Raw genomic sequence first — 13,119 nt, 5'->3', positions numbered from 1 at the left:
GTGGAGCCCGCGGCTGCGCGCGGAGCCTCCTGAGCGGCGGCCGCGCGGGGCGGCACCGCGCGCCAACGGCCCGGGCTCCGCGCGCCAACGGTCCAGACTCCGCGGGCTAACGGCCCGGGCTCCGCGGTTTAACGGCCCGGGCTCCGCGCGCCAACGGTCCAGACTCCGCGGGCTAACGGCCCGGGCTCCGCGGTTTAACGGCCCGGGCTCCGCGCGCCAACGGCCCGGGCTCCGCGGTTTAACGGCCCGGGCTCCGCGCGCCAACGGCCCGGGCTCCGCGGGCTAACGGCCCGGGCTCCGCGGTTTAACGGTCCGGGCTCCGCGCGCCAACGGTCCGGGCCAGGCACTGCACACCGATGGTCCGGTCTCCGTGTGCCAGTGGGCCGGGCCGCCCCGCAGCGCCACGCGGGTGAGGTGCGACCCGCTCCRGGCCCCGCGCGCTGCCGGTGCCCCGGTTCCGGCACCCAAAGCTGAACGGAACCAACAGGTAGACTCGCAAGCGCCGGTACCGGCGGTTCCGCCGTGCCGGGCGCCTCGCTGCCTCCCCCAGCGCGTGCTGCACGGGAGGCGGCACCYGCTTCTCCTGCAGCCCCATCCTCGCTGGCCCGTCCGTAACCGGGAGCCGCTGCGCGACGCTGCTGCAGCCGCCGTGCCGGCAGCTCCGGGCTCCGCTTCCCCGCGGGACCAGCGCGGCCCTCGGGGGCYGCGGAAAGCAGAACGTCCCTCTGCGTTTCCTTCCTCGCGGTTAAAACCGGGAGCCGGCAGCCATGTGCTGTGAGAGACGCTCGAAAGAGGATGTGGAGGCTCCTGGTGTGACTAACCCGAGCGCGCGAAGGACAGACCCGCTGCAGGGAAGGTCTGAAACGTACAGCGGCGCCCAGGAAAAACTGTGGTGGGAGATCCAGCCGGTGGCGCGTGGATACATGGAAAGTAAGGGAATTCTCCCGCTTGGGTTGCCGAGTTAGGAGCTACCCAGCGTGCCATGACCCTGGGGTGTTAATGCCATGCTGGAGGCTGGGTAGSGACCAGAGGGAAAGACAGGGTGTTCAGAGCCCTTTTAACTGGGAATAAAAGGGCTYGGAGTTTACAGCTTTCTGAAGCATTCAGGTAATAATCAGGGACAGAGAAATGCATACAGAGCCACCCGAGGTCCTTCCAAGTTGAGCCTGTAAGGAATTGGGAAGGATTTTCCAAGTGTTGTGTGTGGATGTTGCATGCTGCCATTGAGGCAGCAACGCGCTGTGTGCGTGGTCCTCGTGTCGCCCGCACCCCTTGGGGCTGCTGCCTCCAGTGATGGGTTTGCCTGGCAAAGAGGCCTCTGAAACGGGGCGTTTTGTGCAGTTTGTGCCGTTTGATGCGGTGCAAAGCGCTGTGCGGGGAGTTCGCGTGTCAGGGCAGTTTGGGCTGTTGTAGCTGTTGAAAGCCAGGGCGGAATCATGAGTTTTGGTCTGCAAAGTTGCATCTTCTGCTGTTGTTAACATTCAGTAATGCCTTCAGTACAAGCCCCTGCTGGGAGAGTGCAGGTTTTTGAAGCAATGTTTCAGGTGATAATTAGAATCTTTGTACATTACCCCACTTTGTACACTACCCCTTTACACGCATGCAGTAAATCAGGCTATTGCTGCAGTTACGGGATGGGGAAAAGCAGCTTCCCTAGGATTCCTCTCCAAAATATTGCTCCAGCCACTGCCTGTGCTTAGCTCAGCAAAGGGCTCTTCCCTTAGTGCTGTAGTCAAAATAATCACTCAGTCATTGGCTGCACTTGGCCTTTGTGCAGAATAAAAGCAAATATATTAACTATTGTGCTGGGTGCGAGGTTTGCTTCAGCAGAGGCCCCACGACCGCGTTGTGGTGAGCTCAGCTTGTCGGCTTTTGTGCCCCCTGCTTGCTCATCCGCCTCGAAGACGGCAAGGGCTTCCTCCCCCATGGAGAAATCACAGATTCAATTTGCATCTCTGCCATCTATTGCACATTTTATGTCTTCCTGGGCAGAAATGCCAGTGAAAAAGCTGCTAGTCTCTAATTCCCTTGTTTTCACACCAAGTTGTCACCCAGCTTGCAGGCGCAGCAGATAAATGCCGCTCTCGTTTAAATGATCAAAGTAGCATATGTATTTTGGGTGTTAACGTGTTGATATTGAAAAGCTGTATTTTCCTGGTGTAAGTTAGAAAATGCTGTCACCGTTTTCCAGAATACTTTTCTCTATCAAATGGCCAATGAAGACAAAATTTTGGGGCGGGTTGTTCTTTTAATTATAGCTATTGCAATATTGCAGTAAATTCTTTCAGGATTACATTAAATAGYACCTCAATGGAAGTGTTATTTTTACTGCAATTTAGTAAAAGACTCTGAGGTAGGAAGGTGGGGCGGTTCGAAGGGCACCTCAGGGAAGGGGAGGAATGTGGGTGGAGATGAAGTCAGGTTGTGCCGGGATGGATCCCGCTGTCCGGGATGGAGCGGGAGCTGGGGCAGCCGCTCAGCGGGGCGATGAGGGTGTCTGGCTGCTCTCCCCTCTTCCATTCCCTGGGAACGATGTTTTTCTCAAACACACATTGAGTTTGTGTGGCCGATGGGGACTTGCTTCATCCAAGTCGACTTGGCTGGCAGCACTGGGAGGAGGAGGAGGGTCCTGGTGCCRCCCAGGTACCGGGCTCCACGTGCAGGAGAGGCCTGAATCCTCATAAAACAGCGGCGCTGCCTGTTCTTCTCTCCTGAGTTATCTGAGCACAAGGCGTCTTTTTTTGCCTCCTTAGAGGCGAAGCAGAATTCAAATATGTGTGGGTGTTTATTTTCAGCTTTATGGCGTTTCCTTTTAAGAGAGCAGCTGTAATCCAAGGGTGGAGAGGGGAATGGGGAAGAAATGCAAGTGATACTCATTGCTCCTTACATAGATTTATTTTTTTTCCCGTTTTTTCCAGAGATAAATGACAGCGAGAGTCACCCAAGCAGCAGCCACCAAACCTTGAAAGGAACCTCAAAATGGGCGACGTCGCTGGAGAACCTCCTTGAAGACCCAGAAGGAGTGAAACGATTTAGGGTTGCTATCTCTGTCTTATCTATCAATATTTATCTAACCCCCAGCTGGCGTGTAGAGCTCTTGGCATGTGCATGGGGCAGCTGTACAGGCAGGCACCTTGGCCTGCATCCCGCTGCATCCTGAAGCCAAGGTGGGAGAGCTCCATAGCTTTGGCCTCTGCTCAGCTTCTGAGATGGTGTCTTCTGTCCGTGGTCAGTAGGGCTACACTGAGACCTTCAGTTGCCTCCTCCTGATCAGATCAGTTGAGTTTGAAAAGRATTTACAAGGTGCTGTTAGATTAACAGGGTCCTCGGGCCATTGGTCTGTCCTGCCAAGCTCTGTATGTTGCTGAAGGTTGATCCTGTGTTCCCTGTTCCCATCAGAGGTGGTTCCTTGAGGACCAAGTTGCTGCTCAAAATGCAGCTTGGAGGCTTAGTTGGGTGATGGTGGCACCCTGGCTTCCCAAGGCCGCCTTTTGTCAGAGGTCAGGGTTGTTAACTGGGGGGATAGGAGCTACCTGCTAGGATTTGGTTTTGTGGAACCAAGCCCTGAGACTGGGATGAAACGATTTCCTCACGGGCTGCTTAGAAGTGGTGTAAATCAGAATGGCAAAATTTTGTGTGATTCAAAATTCTTTTTTTTTTTAAAAAAGATCTTAGTACCAAAATATTATTTAATCTCTAACACTTGAATGTGAAAATTGAGCATCTGAGATCTCCACATATTTCAGCCATTGCTTTTTATAAATAACTTTAATGTACTTTTCGCCCACTTTAAAACGTTCTTTGCTGTAGAAGGAATGTGCGTTGTTTAAACACAGCTTAGAGAATGCAAGTATGGCTTGTGCTTTAGTTTACTTAAGTAAATTTATTGTCACTGATGATCATGTTTTTACTCACTAAACATAAAGATACTAGACCAGATTCCCAAGTGATTTGTGGCTGTCATTAAAGGAGTTTGGTGTCTGCTGCTGTACGTCCGCCCTGTATTTTAGGGTTTTCCTCTGAATAATGGATTGGAAAATTGCTCAAGTTACTTAATGGAGACTGAAGAGACTCTTCTTAGTTACTGATAAACTTTGTGTTTAAATGCAGCTAGTGGTTCTCCTGGAACATGCTCTGGTAGGGCCAAATAATTGTTGCTTTGAGTGCAGKTAGTGCTGAGATGCTGCCAAAGCAGGGGCTCTGTTACCCTGCATGGTATAAATTTATGCTGTGGAAAAGCACCTAATTTTAATAGCTATAGTAGGACAAGAGAAAAACAACTGAGAAAATTGGATCCTAACTTTTTTATTATTTTTTTCCCCTCCTTCCCATCCCTAGGAATTTTTAAAGAAAGAATTCAGTGAAGAGAATGTTTTGTTCTGGCTGGCATGTGAAGAATTCAAGAAAACACAGGGGAAAAAGCAGGTATGCTTTCTAAATAACACTTGTCATCAAAGTTTCTGCAGCAGTTTGCCTTATCCCTCCAAAACTGAGTGTTGATTCAGATTTTAGTTTATATTTTTGTTCAAATTGTTGTATACCTACAGAACATTTATATTTTCATGAAAACTGTATTTTTCCAGTGCAAAATACTTCATTGGAAGTTTTTTAATCCATCACCTCCAAAAACATTTTTCCACTGCCTGGGTCTGTGTCTGCATTTAGCTCTAGCATGAACACAGAGTCTACTTTTGGGCCTCAAGAGGTGCTGAATCAAGCCTAATATCCATACCATGTTTCTGAAAATACTTTTTATTTTTTTAGGACAAATTTCAAATTTATCTGATGCTCTAGAGTGGGCTTCCTTGAGGATAAAACAAAGTAGTTGCAAAACTCCTGAATATGAACTCCATTTATTTTTGTAAATCCTGCCATTACGCTTTTCGTATGTCTCATGGCACCAGACACATTCTGCTCTCCTTCTGCTCTCCTCCAGCCAAGGGAAAGCAGTAGTTTATTCACTTAAACCTGCCTCAGATGGGACTCTCTTTCTCATTCTAACTGTCTCGACAGGATGTCAGGTTCTGGAATGGGGTGAATAAGAAGAGGAAATGAGAGGCTGCTGGGCGTAAGGGTTTTGGTTCTTCCTGTCGCTCGCAGCAGCAGTTTGTGTCTCGGCTGCGGAGTTCGGGAGCCCTTTCATGTTTCCTGAAAACTTGCTCATAAGAAACAGAGAAGTACAAGCAGCAAATGAGCCTTGTTGGTGCCGGGCACACCTCGCTGGGCGTTTAAAAATAAAGCCCTGCAGTGGCAGCTGGTTTGTTAGCACAGAAGATAGTGGCAGAAAACTGATAGTTCCTTGTGAAGATGGTCCTAAAACATTATTCCCAAGCGAAGATCTTCAGAACTGGACTAGTAAATAATTACACGTTCCTCAGCATTCTTTGATTCATAAAATCCTTAAGGTTGGAAGGGCCCTTTAGAAATCATCTAGTCCAACCCTTTGGACTAAATTCCTTGCCCCAGATTCCCTTTCTTGTCACAGTTTGAAAGCGGCAACTCCCCTGGGAAGGCTCCTTGGGGCTCCTCGTGACGCCCAGGGTTTGTGTTGGTGCCCCTGTCTGCGTGAGCTACTGCAAAACGCCCGTGTGCCCTGGGAAGCAGGGGGCACCTGCAGTGTCTGCAGGCCAGGCASCAGGAAGCCTCTGTGTGGGCTGGATGCTGCCCCTCTTCTTGCAGAAGCACAAACCACCTCAGCCTGGGAAACATCTATTTAGTATAAAACAGGATTATACTTTCTGTAGAATTCCTTTTAAACCAAAGCTGAAATAGAAGTAGATTTTTAGTGAAGGTTAGGGATTGTGAAGTCCAGCTGTAATAGTGAATTCTGCTGCCATCCCTATGGTTCTCACCTTAGGACACTTGCTTAATTATGGAGATGAGAGTAGTAGGGACCAGAATATGACATTTAACTTTATTTTATTGGAATTAGTTGTGTGCGGTTGTGTGTGTGTATGAGGTAAACAGCGTGTCCACTCTGCTCCCTGTCCTAATGCTTATCTGCATTCCTTGCAAATGAGCCTTAAAAGCAAATTACAAGATAGGACTAAGAACTTCAAACGAGCCCATGCTCTCAGCTGTGGCTGACATCCACAAAACACTCCTGTAGCAAAGCTGTGCAGAGAGCTTCAGAACTACAGTAACAAATCTGTTCGGGTGATCTGCCTGCCACTTCTTATGTGGAGCGTAGCAATAGTTAGGCAGAGTCGTTGGGCTGCACAGCTGCTAACTGCTGGAGTGTGTGCCCAGCTGAGCATCTGGGGGTCCCGCTCACCTCATGTGGGAGCCACACATGTTCGGGAGCTGAGTTTGACCTTTGGAAAGGAAGTGGAAGAGAATATTGCATCCACTTGAAATACTGAGGGGGATTTCTGTGGATAGAACTTCGTCTTCCAGATTGGAATTTGGCAGGGGTGACGGGATGAGCACGCAGCTGTCGGTGGGAAGTGCCAGAAGTCCTTTAACAGCCACCTGTGAGCAAGCTCTCCGTTTAAGTGTTGTTTAAAATTCAGAGCGAGCCCCGTGCGCTGAGGCGTCGGTTTGGTGCTGAACGAAGAAAGGCACCTCCTGACCTGGCAGCCTCCCCTCTTCCCTGCGCTGCGCTGGCTCTGCCCAAACGTCAGCTGTGGCGAGTGTAAAGAGAGACTGCAGCTTTAGCTGAACTCTTGTATTACTTTAAATTAATTTTGGTTAACCTGATGTGCTGCTGAGGCAGAGATACAATATACTACTATTTTTTTCCCCTGTGCAGCAGAGCTTTTAAGTGCTGCTGGTGCTTCTCCACGTTGTGCATTACTGCTGTGTCAGGCCTGTGGGTCTCAGGGACCCCTCTCCCTGCCGCAGCACTTTCACTTCCTGCCTTTCTCATTCCGCCCTTCCAAATCCAGACGTCCTCCCTGTTTCCCCGGCCTCCCACGCAGTCCTCCCTGTTCTCCCAACTTCCTCACTGTACTTCTGGTTTCTCTCGCGTTTCCCCTCCACCTTCCCRTCCTCTTTCCCCTTGCATAGCTTCTGTCTTCCTCGTGCACCAGACATGGTGGCTCGTGGCAGGTTTGGAGCTATGTACGTGCTGATGAGCCGACCACTAAGGAYGTGCTGGCAGCTCGAATAGAGGAGATAACTTCTGAACATGCCCTGCAGCTTTCCTGCAGCGGTTATGCTGGTTTTGTATTTCTTTTTCCATGGAAATGGTAGGAAYATCAGTGTTTTACAGACGTTTACCCCTCTCTGAAATACGTCTGAAATGGGACGACAGCTTCAGCAGTTGCTGAGGTGGACCAGCTGCCAGCACAGTCACTTGGGCTGCCTCATGCAGTGGCTAAAGGAACCRGCAGGTTCCACCCTGGGCCTGCGCCAGGGCTTTCTCTTGACTGGTTAAAACAGCAACCCCTTGGAGCGCTAAATTGGTGCTGTTTTGGCTCAGAGCTCACTTAGCTGAGACAGGCCTGCCTCACTGGGAAACCACAAAGATCACAGGTCTGCACGAAACCCTCCGCTGTGACTAATGGGCCTGATCTTGCCTGGGCTCATCCACTAAACAAAAGTCTCCCCTAAAAAGGAATATGCTGGAAGATGCTTCCCTCTCAGCACCGACAGAGTTAACTCTTTAGACCTTGTGAGCTGTTGAACATATGTAGCTTCTCTTTTAATTATCCCCAAATGTTGATTGTGAGCTCCAGGACAAGCTTAGCTTTCAATTCCTAGTAAAATATAAAAGAACTTGGGTAACTTGCTCATTCATTCAGTGCTTCCTTCCTCAGGCCTGCTTCCTACCAAAGATACTGTCCTTTGGCTGATGCTGCTTTGGAGATCCAGTTGCTCAGTAAAAATAAAGTGAGGAATGTTTATGAGCACCCACCGTGGTTGTCTCCTGGGGCTGCTGCCATGTGGGCCTTCTTTTAAGTCCAGAGTTAAGCCAGAGCTCAGAGCGCTGAGACGAGGCTTTGCCTCATGCTCCCTCCGCTCCCCTGCTCTTTCCTCAAGGGGACTTTGCATTTAATCTCAACGGGTTGTGGCCCTTTGCCTACTGCTCTGCAGCTGGACAATACTGGGTCGGGTCAAAACGTGATCCTTGTTACGGGTTTGTCGGGGAGAGCCCTGGAATGGGACAGCTGAGATCAGAGCAAACACTAGCTCTTTTAGGCAAGTTCCAACTACCCTAATTTAGGAGTTTTCAGGGGCCTTTGAGGATCTTGTCTTTACCAGTAACATAAAAAATAGTTGCTGTTTCTTTTCATGGTGTAGTTCCTGATGTACCAGAGATGCCCTGAGGCAAGAGCGTGGTTSTGACAGAGCACGTTGCTGCATTGCACGTGAGCTGTACCTGACCTGTGCCTGCTTTTGCCTTGCACTAAGAACCAGTATCCACAGTGTTTGACCCCTCTGTATTCTCTGCATAAGCTGGTTCTACATTAGTGAAAACAGTCACCTCAGGAGCCAAGACAAGGCCCTGTTAGCTCATAGTGCTGTGAACTTCTGCACTGGGTGCTCCAGTTCCCCCAGCACAATGTGCTGTTCAGCTGAGGTGCTGAATGCCCTGAGCTCCTGCCAGTGTCTGGCAGACCCTGACCTGCAGTGACATGTGTTTCCTCCAATATAAAKGAAAATGTGTGAAGAAGCTGATCTATGTATATTTATTTTGTTTATTTTATTTTGGACTACTTTTTGATTTGAAGATGTGGACCTCAAGAAAGAAGTGAGCTAGTGCTATCTCAAAAGAAACCTTAACAAACACGGGGAATGTTTGTTCCTGAAGTAACTAATTGTTTAAATAACTGTCCTTTTGCAGATGCAAGAAAAAGCTAAAGAAATTTACACAACTTTCCTGTCCAGTAAAGCTTCCTCTCAAGTTAATGTGGAGGGGCAGTCCCGTCTGAATGAGACCATTTTGGAGACTCCTCACCCTCTGATGTTCCAAAAGCTCCAGGACCAGGTAAAGAGATTCCCTTCCTGCAGGTGGGGGAAAGGGATGGAAGAAGTTCCTGTAAACCTCAGTGTCGCAGTTCTGTGATTATGGTGGTGAAGCAGCTGTTGGATTTGAAATGTTTTGCAGTTTTACAGAGAAGAGTGCACTTAAACCCCAGGGATTAGTGACACGTGAACTGGGGACGTATGAGGCCAGAGGAGAAATGGGGAACTAGCGTGGGCAAGAATGACATGCTGAAGAAAGTCTGAACTTTTAAAACCAAATGCAGAACTTAGAGAGGGGGTTGCAGGTCTCCACTGTCTGGGGCTCCTGTTTATTGCTCTTAGAAGATAGCTCAGGAAGAGTTATGTCCTCCTCTGGTTTTCAGTCCTTATAAAGTGATGAAGAGTGCTCTCATTTCGTCCCTGAAGAGCAGCATTAACTACTGCTGGCAGTGGGTGTTTGAACACAAAGTGCTGTCGAGTTTCCAGCCTTAGTGGTGTCGAAAGCGTCGGTTCTCAGCAGCGCTGTGGGTGGCTGCTGTGGGCTGTGAGGCTGCGTGTGTGTCAGGCTGATACCCTGGAGGGGGCTGGTCCTGCTGAACCCAGCTTTAGTAAAGCGGCGCACAGAAACCCTGCAGCTTCCCCCTGGTGAAGGTTCCCCCTCCACGGGTGTTGAGCAAGGGAGGCGCTTTGGGTGATACTAGGAACAGGAGGGACCCAAGTTCTTAACACTGATTTATTAAGCTCCAATAGCTTAATAGTCTTTATTACAAAGAGTTTCTTTTCCTTGAGTTAGGCTGATATGTTTAATGACAAAGTAATGAGCTGGCTGTACGCAGGAGGCAGCTTTGACCGTGTTTAGCTGCATGGAGTTTTATCTCCAGTAGGATTCTGCATCAAGAGGGTGCTTTTTCTTTTGACATTATTTTTGATTCACCCATTTTTTAACTTGTTATTGGTTGGACAGGTTTCAATTAATCGATCTGAACAGGTTTCTCTTGTTTTAAATATGATCCAAAATGTTTAAATACGTAAGCAAGCAGTGGTTAACAAAATATTCCATGTCATTTATTTTGTAGGCAGGATTTTCCAGCTTGGGCCCAGACAAGATCAGTCAAGCTTTGCCTGTTTGCCATTTTGTGTGTGTTCAGGTTGYTGGAGAACATGAGAAAAAAGAGCAGTTTGGGAGTTTTCCTTGGAAAGAGCAGGCTCCACCTGTGCTATCAGTTACAAATGAGCCCCATAAAGCTAAAGCTCCCATTAGTACTCACGGAATGTGTCCCTGTTCCTATTGMAGCAACTCAAAATCCTGAAATTCCTCTCAGTAACTCTGGGCACCATTAAATGTAATCAGTCCTGAAGGATGACTCAGAGGGGCTCCTCCACTCAAATAAATCATACTCAGAGGGTGATGGAGGCTTCAGTTTTGCCTCAAATACGATTTTCAGGCTTTCTTCTTTTCCTTTCCTTTTGTTTCCAACCCAAGTAAAATATAATTGAGACCTTGACACGTCAATGGATCCCAGCCTCTGTTCTCCAGCCCTTTTATTTGCAGAAAACTGCAAATTAGGTCAAAACATTTTTTTTTAATGGTGTGAAATGGATAGAAACGACAGCCAGTTGTGTGTAGGACTGAGTCTAAACTGAAGCCCTGGAGAGAAAAGCTGCGCCCAGGCTCTGTGCAGCCTCCTGCCCTTGGCTGCGGGGAGCGGGGCCCTTCTCGGCCCTCATGCAGCCTCCTGGTGGAGGTTGGACCTCTTCCCAATTTCTAACCCCCTTCTYATGAGCAGAGCCCATCAGCCCCAGAGCAGCTCTTTGGGGCAGGCTGCCCGCAACATTTCTGAGGGCACCTGAATCAGTTTGTCATTTAGTTTTCTACTAATCTAAAAGGGRATGTAAGGATTGGCATACGTTTAAAAAGCATTGGCTAATCCAGTTATTTCTTGCACTTTCGGTATTTCTTTAAATTATTTAGATACTTTTCTTAATCCTCCAGGGCTCAGCATGCATAGTGACCTATTCCCTACGGGTCTGGCAGGTTCAAGCAGCCTGAAAGGCACCTTTTTTCTTCAGCTGTGCTTAGTATCTCTGTTAGCAGACGCTAACGTTCATGCTAACACGGCTCCTCGCTGAGTTTTGCTCCCTGGGGCCCTGCAGAGCTCCTGCTGTTGTGGAAGGGCCCGGCGTGGCCCCGTCCTGTCTGCATGTGCAGGCGTTACCTGCTCTTTGCCTGTCGACCACGCGCTGGTCGCGGTTTGACCTCTGCCTGTCAACCCCCCTGGGCTCCCAGCTCCTGCGTCAGCCTCCCAGCCCATGCAGACCTTACTGCAAGCAAAGCCTGGAACCCACCATGTGGTTTGTTACATTCAGCCACGTGCAGCATTTGAGATATGATTTGATGTCTTGCTTTATAGCCATTATATTTCAGCACCAGTAAACCAAAAATATAGTGGAGTTCTTGTCCTGTCCTTCTCATTAAAAACCTGTTTTAACTCAGGTTGTTGTTTTTCTGTTGTTTTTCTTCTTCAGATATTCAATCTCATGAAATACGACAGCTACAGCCGCTTCTTAAAGTCAGACATATTCCTAAACCATAAGAAGTCTGAGGAGCAGGAGGAGAATTCACCAGAGGCCCAGACTGCAGCTAAAAGAGCATCAAGAATTTACAACACATGATACAAAGAACCTCCTTAGGAGAGGTGATAGGATAACTAAATTTCACTCAGGAACAGTGTTTAGGTTTATAGCAGTTGCATGTAAGTCTTTAAAAGCTTGGAACCTTTTTAGGAGGTACTTACCTTCTTAATTGCTTGAATGACTAATTGTTTTTGCGTGATAGCTAATAACCAGGCACCAGGGAAAGACTGTTCCATAGTTAAAAGGCTGAGGCATTCCTCCCTAGCATGAATTGCATTTTGTATTTCACAAGTTAAAATGCTTTCAATATCTATATTTTTTGAAACATCATGTGGAGAAAAAAAAAGATTTTTTTATTATTATTTTTTTACCTTCTCATTTTTTATTTGGGACCTGCTTTTGTGTTTTGCATTGCTGGGAGAAGCTGGTAGAGTGCCTTTCAAGTTACCTTGTGGATGAGTCATTCATAGCCAGTTTTGTTAGAAAGGACAGTGTCTTTCAGGGTTAAGCTTAATAAAACACAGCCTTACTCCTCCCTTCCCACATAACCTGTTCTATTGAGGTGGATTCTGTTTAGCTTTGCCTTTGCTGATGAATCAATACACTTATTTCTCCAGCTAGGATTTTCATTGCTATAGTTTTTCATTTTCTTTTTTTTTTTTTTTTCTGCATCAGATGATCTTTTTTTTTGAGCATGAAATAACCAGTGTTCTCGTGGAAACAAGCTGTAAGTAGAGGGAATCTGAGGAATTTTCAAGAGCCCTTAGGAGGTGTGGTGGCCACCATCCCTTGGCGGGGCCCCTGGTTTCTACAAAGCTGGATGGGGGCACGTCCTGCACCTCAGCAACGTTGCTCGTAGCATCAGGAACAGATGCCAGGACTGGGCAGCATCTGGTCCTTCCAGTGCAGCCCTGCTCTGYGTGGCCGAAGGGCCAGTCACCAAAGTCTTGTTTAGTTCTACTGAGATCGTTCTGCTAAAATCATCCTGCCTCATTTTGTTTGTCCCCCTAATTTTGTCTTCATCCCAGGGATTCATTTCAGGGTTTCCTAGTTGTAAGTTTGGATAGCTGCAGTGGAGCAGGCAACTGAGTTTGTCATTTAGCCATTCCCACACCAGGCTTTATGGGAAGGGGGATTCCTTTCTGCCAGAGGAATGAATCAACACTGAGATGTCAGAGTAAGAAAGGGAAGCTCTCCCAGTAAACCTTCCATACCCCCTGGGGCTGCTTCAGAGCAGAAAAGCACTTTTTTGGCATCCATTTTGTATGTTTTTGGACTAATTCACTACAAGACCRCTAAAGTGCAATTTGAACTGGAGAAGTGGATTATCACCATGTTTTACTTGCATGCTTTGCAATGTGCAGTGTAGTCTTTTTCACGTTCTCTTATTTACCCTTTCGTTTTTTGCATTGTCTTCCTTGAACWTCTCTTTCTGCTCTGCCTGACCAGATTGCAGGTTGGCTTTTGGTAGTATTTTTTAGTTCCCTTTTCAGGAAGGCCAGAGAAGATTTTTACATTATTGCCACTGTCAATATTTTTAATCTAGGGCTAGCTCATTATTTTTGAGCATACAAA

General features: G+C 47.9%; 1 protein-coding gene across 1 annotated transcript; it reads left to right on the top strand.

Annotated features, from left to right (window-relative positions):
* The first annotated feature begins 767 nt into the window (after positions 1-767).
* On the top strand, positions 768-11,777 carry RGS10 (regulator of G protein signaling 10). Its single transcript, XM_026050704.1, has 5 exons — positions 768-930; positions 2,919-3,037; positions 4,339-4,425; positions 8,789-8,932; positions 11,437-11,777. The coding sequence occupies exons 1-5, from the start codon at positions 768-770 to the stop codon at positions 11,581-11,583; spliced, it is 660 nt and encodes a 219-aa protein (XP_025906489.1). The 3' UTR covers positions 11,584-11,777.
* Positions 11,778-13,119: the final 1,342 nt, after the last annotated feature.

The sequence above is a fragment of the Nothoprocta perdicaria genome, unplaced genomic scaffold (assembly GCF_003342845.1).
Source record: "Nothoprocta perdicaria isolate Ctin4 unplaced genomic scaffold, notPer1 scaffold_7, whole genome shotgun sequence".
In the NCBI taxonomy this organism is placed as follows: Eukaryota; Metazoa; Chordata; class Aves; order Tinamiformes; family Tinamidae; genus Nothoprocta; species Nothoprocta perdicaria.
Note: the sequence above shows the minus strand (reverse complement) of the source record. Positions and strands in the feature narration are given on the sequence as shown.

Bases quoted from the DNA above. Each gene is read 5' to 3' on its own strand.
- RGS10 (XM_026050704.1), top strand. From the start codon at position 768: ATGTGCTGTGAGAGACGCTCGAAAGAGGATGTGGAGGCTCCTGGTGTG. The intron at 3,038-4,338 runs GTTGCTATCTCT...TCCCATCCCTAG, and splicing joins AAGGAGTGAAACGATTTAGG to GAATTTTTAAAGAAAGAATT. The intron at 8,933-11,436 runs GTAAAGAGATTC...TTTCTTCTTCAG, and splicing joins TCCAAAAGCTCCAGGACCAG to ATATTCAATCTCATGAAATA.